Below are 12923 nucleotides of genomic sequence, written 5' to 3'. Positions count from 1 at the left end.
AACTTCTGCCTTTCCTATCTTTATTCCTTTTATTTCTTTCTCCTGTCTAATTGCTCTAGCTAATGTTTCCAGAACTGTATTGAATAAGACTGGTGATAGTGAATATCCTTGCCATGATCCTGATTTTAGAGTAAAAGTTTTGAGTTTTTTATCATTTAGTGTGTTGTTGCCTATTGGTTTGTCATAGATGGCTTTTACCAGATTGAGATAAACCATCTATTCCAATTTTCCGAAGGGATTTATTATTAACGACTATTGAACTTTGTCAAATACTTTTTCTACATCTATTGAGACAATTACGTGATTTTTGTCCTTGGCTTTCTGTCCATATGGTGTGTTACATTTATTGATTTGCATGTGCTGATCCACCCCTGCCTTCCTGGGGTGAATCCTACTTGGTCATGGTGTACAGTCTTCCTTGGTGACTTCCATTGTTTGTCAATATCTTACTTAAGGACTTTTGTGTTTATATAAATTAGAGAAATTGACCTCTTTTTTGGTTGGACCTTTCTCTGGTTTTGGTATCAGGGTAACACTTACTTCCAGGAATTAGTTTAGGAGTATTACTTCTCTTTCAATTTCCTTTATGAGTTTGAGAAGCAGTAGCATTAGATTTTATCTAAATTTCTAGTGGAATTAAGCAGTAAATTCATCAGGACATGAGCTTTTCTTGGTTGGTAGGTATTTAATTACATCTTCATTTTCACTAATGTTTGTTTAGTTTTTATATTTTCTTGATTCAGCTTTGGTAAGTCATGTATCTAGGAATCTGTTTCTTCTGTGTTTTCTATCTTATTAGAATACTGGTTCTCAAAATAGGTATTGATCTTCTGGATTTCTGCAGGAACTATTGTGATTTCGCACTTTTCATTCCCAACTGCATGGATTTGAATATTTTCTTCCCTTTTTTGATAAGTTTGGTTAAGGTTTATCAATCTTATTTGTTCTTTCAAAGAACCAACTCTTCAGTTCATTGTTTCTTTGTATTGTTTTCTTAGTTTGCAGTGTATTATTAATTTCTCCTCTGATTTTTAATTTCCTTCCTTGATAGAGCTTTGCTTTGACTTGTTCTTCTTTTTCTAGAAACTTGAAGTTCAAAATTAGGTGGTTTTCCTGATGTAGGAGTCCATCACTATAAATTTCCATCAGAGGACTACTTTTATTGAATCCCATACGCTCTGATGTGTTGTACTGGCATGGCTATTTAATTGTAGAAACTAATTTCTTCTTTATTTTCATCTGTGACTCACTGGCTGTGCAAAAGGGTGTTATTTAATGTATATATTTATGTAGTTTTTTTTCTTTTGTCATTGATTTCCAATTCACTGCACTATGGTCTGATAACATGCATAGGATGGCTTTAATTCCTTTACATTTCACTTGAGCATATTCTATGAACTGGTATGTAGTCTATTTCGATGAACATCCCATTGCCGCTGAGCAAAATGTGTATCTGATGTGGGATGGAACACTCTGTACACATCTATTTACTCTATTTGTTTGGAGGTTTGGTTCAGTTCTAATATTTCTTTGTTGATTTTTTGACTAGTTGATCTATTTGTGACAGTGAGGTATTGTGGACCCTCATTACAATTTTGTTAGTGCTTGTCTGAGGTACTTTTCTGAGTTTTGTGACAAAGAAACCCAGCACTCATAAGTTAAGAAAGGATGTCTATAGATGTTTCAGTCCATAATCTGCTGGCTGTAAAGCAGAGTGGGGTATGGCAGAGGGGCAACAGCTCATATCAGGGAGACAGCGAAAGGAACAGAGAGGAGCCAAGTCTCTTTCTTTCCTTATATTATATGCAGACTACCAGCACTAGGGTGGGTGTAGCACTCACATCCTTAATCTCACTATTGTACCCTGAATCAGTTACAAACTCCAGACTCGGAATCTCTTAAAATCTCACCCCTCATGACTGCATGAGACTTTGGAGAAGATATCTGTATCACAGACTCTAACATTCTGTTTCTGACCTTCTAAAGACTAATGTCCATTCCTTTACTCAAAAGGCATTTAGTCCATATCTAAGAGTTATCAAAGTCCTAAGAATTTCAACATTGCTGAAAAGTCCAAGTCCCAAGTCTCCTCTGAGATTTAAGCCAAACTCTTGGCTGTGAGCTCCTATACAAATAGAAAGTTAAACACTTCCAAATTCAGTGGCACCGGACATTTCCATTCTAAAAGTTACAAACGGGGGGATACAAAAGAATGGGACTAACACAAATCCAAAGTCCAGTAAGGCAAACATTAAATCCTATAATTCCATGTGCAGCACCAAGGCAATCTGTGGCAAGATGAGAACTCTCAAGCGCTTGGGTGGTGGTAGTAACTCCCATGGCTTTTCAATTGGGTCTGCTCTGCTCCCTCCTTGCAATTTTTCTTAGATGATCCACATTCTTGACTTCTTCAAACCTTTGGGGTCTCCACTATACCTTTGGCTTCATATTCACAGCTTCATACACTACCCTCTCCGTGGGGCACCCTGGACTTCCAGGTCTTCTGAAATCTGGTTGGAAGCCTCCCTGACCCATAAATCTTCTATTCTGTATGTACCTAAAACTAGCACCATGTGTATGATGCCAAGGTCTGCTGCCAGCTGGAACAGTAGCCAGGTTTCCCTTTCTCTTGACTGTAGGGGTCAAGTGTCTGGATTTCTGGTCACTCTGAATCAAATTTTGAGGAACAAATTTTCTAGGCTGCTGTCATTGTGGAACATGATGTGGCCTCTGCCATTCTGGAACACAGTGCTCTTAGGATATCTTCTCAAAGAAAAGTCTTTCACTTTTGCAATTTTGATATACTGCAAAAGGTGGAGTCTTGCTGCTTGGGACCCTCTCAAGTTACCTTTTCTATTCTGTTCCTTCTTAGTAATAAAGATCTCCTCTGTTCTGTTTTTGCAGTCCACAACTGTACTGAAGCTTTCTTGCTGGGAAAACTCACATTTTGCTTGGCTCTTTACTCTTGATTCTCAACATAGATCTGAGTAAAAAGCCCCCAACAATAGCCAAATCACAGCCTCACCATTCAACTTCCTTGAAATTTCTTCTACAACATTGCTTCCTTTAATCTCAGTATCAGGCAAAATCTCTGGACACACACAAAATGTAGACAAACTCTGCCAAGCGTAACACACATTATCTGGAGTCCAACGTCCAATGCAGCCCTTCCCAGCAGAAACCTCTGACTTCTGTCAGCCTTCTGGTCTTCTGAGCTCTGACCAAGACTTTCCTATATAGTACAGCCTAAGGTATGTCAGCGCTACTTTTTCCGCTAGCAACTCTTAGCCTTTCCTAACTCTTTCCTTTCCAAAACAGTTCCAAAGGCGCTTGAGTCACATGGCCAGGTAATGTCAAGCAATGACCCCATTTCTCTGGCATCAAATTCTATCTGTTACTTTTCTTGTTGCTGTCACAAAATACCTGAAGCCCGAAGTTAAGGAAGGAAAGATTTAGCTCACATTTTGTAGGGATTTCAGTACATAATCAGCTGGCTCCAAGGCACAAAGGGACATGGCAGAGGGACAACAGTTCATGACTGTGGAAGACAGCAAAAACAAGCAAGGGAAGAGACAAGCCTCTTTCTGTCCCTTATACTATATTACAGGCTACCTTCCCTTGCGTAGATGTAACTCTCACACCCTTAATTCCAGCATTGACCATTAATCACAAAACTCTAGATTCAAAAAAACATGACACCCATGACTGCATGAAGCTTGGGAGAAAGATCTAGATACAAACCATGACAGTGCTTATTTGATTTCTCTTGTCTGTTAATTTTTTTTTATGCAGTTGGGTGCCCTTTACCTTAACCTGTTTGTCTCTGTCTTGTTCTCTAGTTGCAGTGGTGCCCTCAGACAGAGACAGCCTCCTGCTGCTCCCAGTCCCATGCACAGATGGCCCCCCTAGTCTCTCACAGCTCCCTTAGTTCTACTGTGCTGGTCATCCCTCTCCTCTCACACCACTGGGAGCACGGCAGGGGCAGAGCTCTTGGCTGACTCCCTCCCTCCCTCTCTCCAGCCCTTGGGTGCAGGTTGGACAGTTCCCACTCATCGCCCCACTGCAGTTCAAGGCTGCTTAAGTCCTGTGTCCCTCTCTCACACAGCTGGGATCAGGGCAGGAGGGGTGGTGCTGTTCCACTCATTGCCTTCACTGCAAGGTCCCTAGCCTTGTTGTCATCAGAGGTTCACAAACTATGGTGCACAAAAAACAAAAGCAAAAAAAAAATGGTGTCCCATGCGGAGGGAGCACTTTCCTAGTCACCTGCCCCAGTGTGCGCCAGCAAAATTTGCTGCCAGACTGCCAACATCCTGTTTGAAAGAAGGCAAAAGAGGCTAGGGGTTTATATCCCAAATCTATCCTGTGCGGCGTGAGTTTGCCATGCTATTTCGGGCCATCAATTGTTGTGTTTTTTGTTTGTTTTTGAGACAGGGTCTGGCTATGTAGTTCAGGCTGGGCTTGAACTCACTCACCTGGTAGCCCAGGCTGACCTCTAACTTGCAGCAATCCTCCTGCCTCAGCATCCCAAGTGCTGGGATTACAGGTGTGCACATGCCACCATACCCTGCCCTCAGCTGTGTTAGGAACTTCCTAGAAGAGTGGTTCTGCATGCAGGTAGAGGTCGCAAAGGCAGCCATGTGGGCCACTTTGCCATTTTATAAAGTCCTGTGCCAATGTTTTATCTACAAGTCTCTTGTTTCAGATTGATTTTGGCATAGGGATATTTCTTCCCATGTTTTATTTGTGTTTTTAGATTATTTTCTCTGTTTAACTCCTATTTGGTTTTTCCTCTATTAGGCCATGTTGAATCACTTTCTATTTTTTTAACTGGCCATTTAAATAATAATAATATATAAAAATTGTATATAAATGTGATAAACACATATTCAAACATACACCAATTTTTAAAATGTAGCAAAGATGGTAGTAGAATTAGTCACCTGAATGGTCCCAAATGAAACTTTTGGTTGTCTTACTTTCTTGCAAAATACTAAACACCTACAAGTTAAAGCAGGAAAGGTTTGTTTCAGCTCATAATTTGTAAAGCTTTCAGTTCATAGTCGCCTGGCTCCAAGGCAGGGCAGCATGGCAGAGGGGCGTGGCAGAGGACTGTCCATGGCAGGGCAGGCCAGAAGCAGGAGGCAGGAAGCAGCAAACCTGCCTTCCTTCTTTCTCTTTATACATGCAGGTTACAAGTCTATTGGTTGGTGCCACACACACCCAGGTTGGGGCTTCTCTCTGCAGTGATTCCATCACCCACAATTATGCTAAACCAATCAGCAGAAGGACCCAGTTATCACATCCATAATCCCCAGTATCACACACCCATGATCCAGCTGACTCCCAAAGGCTCCATCTATGAGTGCCTAAGGATTTGGGGGCATATACAGATAAAAGTTATAAACTACATATATCTACACATTTCACTCTTTTACATTAAAACATAAATAATATAAATAATTAGCAAATCTAATAATTTATTCTCTATCCCTGTGGTATGTACTATACTATGAAGACAACTGGCCTCTTTTTTAGGGTTGCTGCTAAAATCAGAGTTAATTTATGCCAACACCCAGAAAAGTACCTGTCTTTCATGGTTGTTCAAACAGAAGCTATCATTAATTACAAAATATGAAAAAAGCACAGTGGAGCTCTATTCACATTAATTATTATTTTAATTGAAGTCATTATCAAAATTATAAATGGTTTGGTAAGCTTCATTTGCGTTTAGAGGATCACTTCAAGGTCATAAGTAATCAAGCAGGACTAATTGGCATTCAAAAATCGTATACAGAACTCTACTTTCTGCCAAAATTACCAGCTCTAAAGACAATCACTGTACGGCTGACTAGTTCTCATGCAGTCAGTGTTTTATGAGGGAGGAAGAAAGCTCTGTCTCTTCTCCACTGGTACAGACAACAGTAGCTTGCAACACAGTGCATCCCGGGGCAGCTGAGCTCATGGTGCCCTCAGCCTTGGCTACTCTCAGTGGAGGCCCACATGCTGTGTTAGCCTGGCACCTCCAATTTTAGTGTATGTGCTGCTGAAGTGAGTACAGCCTGGCACTCCCAAACCGCGGGTACTCTTGACTCACCCCAATACCCCTTTGGATGATCGGTCTTTTTCCCCTTGCTCTTTTTTTTATAAGACATAAGCTTCTTACCTTTCCACTCTTGTTCCAAAACTTAGTTAGATCCACCAACTAAACCAACATTTTTCCCTTCTCTACTTACATGCTCAAGAATCCAAAACTTCTCAAACCTGCTTCTTCCAATCTGGATCCACCCTGAACTACCATTCCCACTGTATGGATCAGCTTTCTCATTAACACCCAACAACCTATCATGAAGGAGAAGTTTAATTTGGCTCACGGTGTCAGTCCATGGTAGACCTGACTCCAAGAAAGGAACATCCTGGAGGCAAGCTGCTCAGTCTAGGGCCACCGGGAAGCCAAGAGTGAAGGTACAGGGAGGAGGCAGGACAAGGCTCCACCCTTCCGGGCCACATCCCCAGTGACTCTCCTCCTTTCCAGGCTTGGTCTCCAGATACTACATTTACGGAGGGCATTTCAGATCTAAGCCGTAACATTTTTCTTTCCTTCCAGAATTCTTCAAACACGACATTATTGCCTGTTTCCATTTCGTCAGGACAGTCAGACCTTTGCCGCTATAATCTAGCTTCTTTTCCTAATCAAACTACAGAAATTAAACTCCAGGAAGTAGCATTCTCTCACTAGTGAAGAAGTGAATCCAACAACTTTCCCTCATCCCTCATTCTTCTCTTTCTGTGAATAAAGCATGGCTTATTACTTCATGAAAAAAACACTTTCCTCACTCTGGTTTACTGATGAAACAGTGTGGTTTTAATTCTTCCTGCAATAGCTTCTTGTTTCTTCCATTTTCTTTTCTTCCCACACCTTAAAAATAGATGTTCCTAAGATTTCTGCATTTATATTTTCCTCAAGATACCTATTCTTTATGTGACTATCTAATGAATCCTAGCAAAAGTCATAGTTCTGTCAAGGGCCCCATATATATATTATTTTTTTTTCCTAAGAAACAGCTTATGTAGTCCAGGCTGGACTTGCACTGATCCTCCTGTTTCAGCCTACCACACTTGTTGAACCTCAGGAACTTTTGAGTCTCAGATTACAAACTATTTGCTACAGACCCTTAACCAAAACCTCCAAGTCCACACAGCTAAACTTTAAGCCATTTCTCTTCTGCTTCCAAAACCAGTTTGTCTTCCTATCTCTGCGGATGGCAGCTACCCAGATTCAAACCCCAAAACTGTCCTTTTTAGCTCTTCTTACTGTTCACTTTAGTCTTAATACCAAATGATGTTCACCCTGCTGTTTCTGTTTCTTAGGTCACGGTATTACTGTTTTACCCTAGGTTACTGTAAGTATCCAACTAAAAGTTTCCAATTTGGGTCACATAATTTCATATACTGGTGTCAACCAAGTTTCTAGTGTTCAGTTTTCATCATTGTATGGCTCAAAGGTATGAGGTACTTCATTACACACAGATATAAGAGGAAGCTTCTCTCCTTAGATTTCAAAACCTCATAGAATCTGACCTTGGCCACCTTTACACATTAGTGTTATCCCCTACGAATCTGCTACACATTCCCTACCCAACAGTCAAACATTAGTTCTTAAAGACATTATCTTCTTCAAATAATCCCGATTACACCTCCAACTAACCCAGGCCTTCTACCTCACCGGTATCACTTCTCTGTATCCTTTACTGATGTTTCCTTATTTGTTCAAATTTGAAACACGGAAGATTCTCAGAGTTCAACAAACCTCTTTTCTATCTATAGTCTCTTCCTAGAAATGCTGTCTATATGCCAACACTACAATTCTCTGCTTACACTACAATTCCGCCTGCTTCCGCAGGTCAGCTTTCTCCATAGCCCTTACAGTTAGCTGTGGCCACTATGGGGACAGTAAAAATGGCTCCCCAAACTGAACACCTCCGAACCCCTATTTCTGTGGACTGATCTGCAGGTCTGCACATCCAGGGCGGGCAGCGCTGCTTCTCACTGCAGGCCTGTGGGGTGATGGGCCAGCCCTGCTTTGTGTGTTCATTCTGGGGCTGTGGCCAGGGCCAATGGAAGAGGCACAGAAATGTTGGTACAAACACACAAAGCCCTAAGCTTAGATTGGTGACACTGAAACTCCCATCCCTGTCTACTGGCCAACACTCAGGAAGAGGAAAGTATGTTTCTTCCCTTTTGGTGGAAGAACTGAAAAATAATGTGAGAAAGATGCTTTCAGGAAGAAGTGAAGAACTGGGGCCAATGATACATTCTGCTACATCATTCAATACCACTTGATAGCCCATGTATTTACTCCTTTATTTTCTTCTGTATACCTCATTAGATATCCCGTGAGGGTAGGACTGTTTTACTACTTTATTCCCAATGATTAGAACTGAGCAGGTACTCAACTGAATATACTGAGTGGACACGATTAATTATGTTGCATGGGCAAATTCACCATTCACGCACATACTCAATGTGACTATGGTATGGCAGGAGTTATGTCAGATGGTAAAGATCCCATGGTGAGTAAGGGATCTGATGAATGTTCTCAAGCCATAATTAGAGGGTGACGAAGTTACAACCAATGATTAATAATTATAACAGCCAAAAACTATTGAACACTTACTATGTTCCAAGCATTGTTCAACCTTATGAGGTAGTTATTATTTTCATCCCAGTTTTATATTATAAGGAGGAAACTGAGGCACTCAGAAGCTACATAAATGCTGGGACCAAAATTCACATGCAAATGGTCTGATTCCAGATTCAATATGCTCTCCTACTCAGCATGACAAGTTCCATCTCAGACACTGCACTTTTGTGGAAACAAATAAGTGGACAAACAAGTCGATGCGGAAGCTGAGAAGGACAAGATCAGGAAAGCTAAGAAAGAAGGGGCCTTGCTGCCTCCTAAAAATGTTAAGTGTCATAGTCAGGATCTAACTTATAATCAATACAAACAATACAAACCTACAATCAGTAATAATGTACACCTAACTTCAAGTGCCAAAAACGTAAAAAAAAAAAAAAAACACCACTGACAACTGTATGATGTCACTGATTGCAAGGTGGATAGAAATTTTACACATCAAAAAATAACCAAGAAAGTGTGCTGCTGCGTGAATACCTGCCATCTTTGTATCACATTCACATGTTTTTGTATGTATATAATAGATATATATAAATCAAATATATATGGTATCTGTTAACATATATGCTAATGTAGTTTTTTTTCTTTTTTAGATTTGGTTTAATATTCAACAGTATGACTCTCCACTAAGGATAAACTTTGATGTCACCAAGCCCAAGCTATGGAAATCTTTTTTTTCAAGAAGCCTTCCATATCCTGGCCTTTCCAGTGTTCAGGTATAATTCCTTTATTAACAATTAAATACTAGGAAAGTAAAGGATAGGAAATCATCATAGAAGTAACGAGATACCTCTTGACCCTTAATTTTATTTAATTTAGAATAGCATTGTTTTTGTACTTATTTGAGCCAACCTTACTACAGAACATTTGTTTACCTATTATGCAACCAGTTATATTTTAAAATATAGGACAGAAAAAGTTTTGATGTAAAAAGTCCCATGACATACAAAGAGCCACAAAATATATTCTATTTTATTTAAAGTGTTTATTTAAATTCTGGTCTCACCCACTAAGTTGGTTGCAAAACTGCTATTGAAACTTGAATAAGTTTCAATAAGCTAGTATGTCTAGTAATAAGCTAGATGTCTTACTGGGTTTGTAATTTTATTTATTTTTTACTTTGGCATAGCCAGTTAAAAAACTTTTGAAAAACACTGCCCTAAAGGAACTTTTCCTATGGGAAGTGACATACATACAATTTTTCATTGGAACATGGTTTGAAATAGCATAGGACTCCAAATGGTAAATCAATTATCATATTTCATGGAATATTTTATAGTGATTAAATGAATTTGCATTATAAACCTTAGCATTCTAAAGCTATGTTTACCATTACCCCTTGTATAATGTTTAGAGAAGAAGGAAATGGCACATTCATAAAACAGTACTAAAATTCAGAAAACTTGCAAAACATTATGCTGGCTAGGAACGCATGTATCTGGTTAACGTGCCAGTCACATGAGCACCACGAGGACCTGTGAAGGGGCCTGGCAGCGGTGCACGTTTACATGCTGGATGAGGGGATGTTAAAAACAAATGTAGGGCATGGTGATGAGAGAAAGAAAATGAAACTGAGGAAGAACTGCCAAGTGCTGTGACATGTCTGTGATGCTTTACTGATGCTCATGGATATACTAGCATCCCTGCTAGTATCTTATTCAATATCTGAGATTTCATAATTAAAAAATTAGAAGTACAACTATTCAAAATAAGTGATTTCTAGCATTTTTAAACCGTGATCTCTTTTACAGCCTGAAGAACTAATTTATCAACGCACAGATAAAGCAGCTGCAGCTGAACTACAAGACAGGTAACATTTTATCCGTAAACCCACAAGTAATCTGTCACTAGAAGCACAGTATCAAATCTTACCCAGCTGTCAGCCTGGATCTGCCTGGAACAATTAGGGCAATTAAATCCATGACTACAGGTACCAAGTACAGATGTGATCTCTAAACCTCATGGCTCAAACTGTGTATTACCATCAGCACAGTGTGAGACAGAGGTGAACTCTAATAAAAACATGCAGTTCTCCAAAGACTTTACCTCAGACCTGAGCTCAACATCCTGTTATCATAGATCTTGTTGAGACACATCATAATCCTCAGCTTAAATATGCTTCTTTGGTCCAATTAGTGGCTTATAAAACTTCACCTAGTTTATGAACCTAACTCAAAGAGAAGGCTGGGGATCAAAGCCTGAGTTCCTACAATTCCTCTCATGCTAAAATCAAACTTACTCTCCCAATTTCACAGATGTGGAAAAGGACGTTCGAAGTGATCTGCACAGATATTCAATGTTAAAGGAAGTGTATGTAAACCCAGCCAGGTCCTTCTGCTTTCCAAACCTATTTGCCATTTCCCCTGGATCAAGCTGTATGACAACTATGTCAAATTACACAGGGTCACACAAGACTCGTCTTAGACATTATTAGAAAACACCAATTTATTAATTTCTCCTTAATGCATTATGTGGGATCCCTATGTAGAAGAACTTATCTCCACTGACTCTTATTTCTTCTAAGATCCCAGACACGCTATCTATCAGTCACTTGTTTCTTCAGTATTAAAGTGTCTGGCAAGTCACCCGTACTTTGCTCAGGCCATCTTGAAATCAAAAGATAGAGATTCTTGGCAAAAAAGAAATCCTATGGCTGCTGAACAGGGGGGAGCTGGGCAGAACTCCAAGTCTCTGCATCTGGTTAGAGAGTACACAAGAATGTCATCTCCCTTCCTTCGTCAAATCACTTATCTCAAACTGTTCCCCCATCTGTAAAATTAGGACGTTATCTTCCACGTCAGGGGTTATGGTAGAGAGACTCAACAAAAATGTATAAAAAAAATTGAGTTCCCAGTAAACGAGAGCTTAGCAAATGGTTGGTATACTACATCATTCTATATTTCATATCCCATGAATTCAACACTGATATATATTAAAAATTAAGTTGCAAATGATACTATTTTAAAGGTAGTTTTAAGGCAAATTAAGCAAGCATACCATCATGAACAAAAGTCACCGGAGGGGGAAGGGCGGGGGGGGACCAGTATAAGCTATAAAAGCCTTACACATATTTGAGAACTTCAACAGAAGCCCTAGTCCTATGACTGATTTGATCAGTTAGTATATATATTACCAAATGAGTAAAGTGATACAGTGCTTTATAATAATAAATATCCTGTCCAATGGATTGGATTTAATGGTCCACTATTCAGTGTCCCCTTTTCTGTTCCTAGCATCTTTACAGCCCTTAGGATAACACAGACTTTGCAGTTACACACTTATTTCACAGCTCACCCCTATACACAATCCATAAAGACAGAAATCATTGGTCTTTCGAGTTCTCAGGGATTAGCCCATATTTACTACGGTCGTAAATAATACACGTGGAAACTTTTTTAACAAGGGAAAAGTCAAGTCACTGAACAACAGGGTTTATGTTTTATGAACAGGATTGAAAAAATGCTGAAGGAAAAAATCATGGACTGGAGGCCGCGCCACCTGACCCGGTGGAACAGGCACTGCACTTCCACCCTGCGCCACTTCCTGCCCCTGCTGGAAAGAAGCCAAGGAGAAGACGTGGAAGATGAGCACAGAGCAGAGCTGCAGAAACAGCTCGGGGACTACAGGGTAAGCGTGACGACCGACAGGCTGGCCGAGGCATTTGCCTTTCAATCTGAAAATTACCTGAAATACCTACACTGCTGCTCTAAGTACATGAAAGTAAAAGTTCTAAACTTCATTAACCTACGTTAATGACACAATGTCTCTATAAAGTGAGAACACTATGTTTTTAATAGGATCCTAAGAAAAACAGTACTTTTATGAAATACACAGCAAGCATTAAATAAAATGAGAACATCTGCAAACTATGTAAGACAACTGTGCATGAAGAGAATCCACATCGGGTGTTTTAAGGATATGGTTTTGTGCTGTGGGTTTTTCACTGCTAAGAAAAACTCCCATGAACAATATATCCTTTCTACTACCTCCTGGTAGTGCTGTGTGTTCTCATCCTTTAGCTGGGTAAGAAACCCTAGAATGTCATAACTGAGACAGCGATAGCAAAACAGGTGATAGCCAGAATGGATCAGTGATGATGTTTGCAGTTCAAGTAGCAGAAAATGGCAAGAGGCTTGAGCAGTAGAAATGCTCTGGTTTAGCTCAGGGACACTGGCGGTGAGCAGCTCACAGGCTTGTGCCACTCCTCCCTGTGCCCCACCACATG

At 40.0% G+C, this 12923-nt stretch overlaps 1 protein-coding gene across 12 annotated transcripts in view; it reads left to right on the top strand.

Moving 5' to 3' along the window:
• Positions 1-12923, top strand: part of Cc2d2a (coiled-coil and C2 domain containing 2A) — a 100523-nt gene that overhangs the window by 86854 nt on the left and 746 nt on the right. For all 12 annotated transcript variants that reach the window (XM_063230146.1, XM_063230140.1, XM_063230142.1 and 9 more), the window contains 3 exons: positions 9292-9414; positions 10450-10508; positions 12148-12325. In XM_063230146.1, coding sequence (XP_063086216.1) covers positions 9292-9414; positions 10450-10508; positions 12148-12325 — 360 coding nt within the window. The remainder of the gene's footprint in view (positions 1-9291; positions 9415-10449; positions 10509-12147; positions 12326-12923) is intronic.

Source organism: Cavia porcellus, unplaced genomic scaffold (assembly GCF_034190915.1).
Source record: "Cavia porcellus strain 051 isolate PalLab524CR breed Dunkin Hartley unplaced genomic scaffold, mCavPor4.1 scaffold_18, whole genome shotgun sequence".
NCBI lineage: Eukaryota > Metazoa > Chordata > Mammalia > Rodentia > Caviidae > Cavia > Cavia porcellus.
The sequence above is the reverse complement of the archived record's forward strand: the minus strand, read 5'-3'. Positions and strand labels throughout refer to the sequence as shown.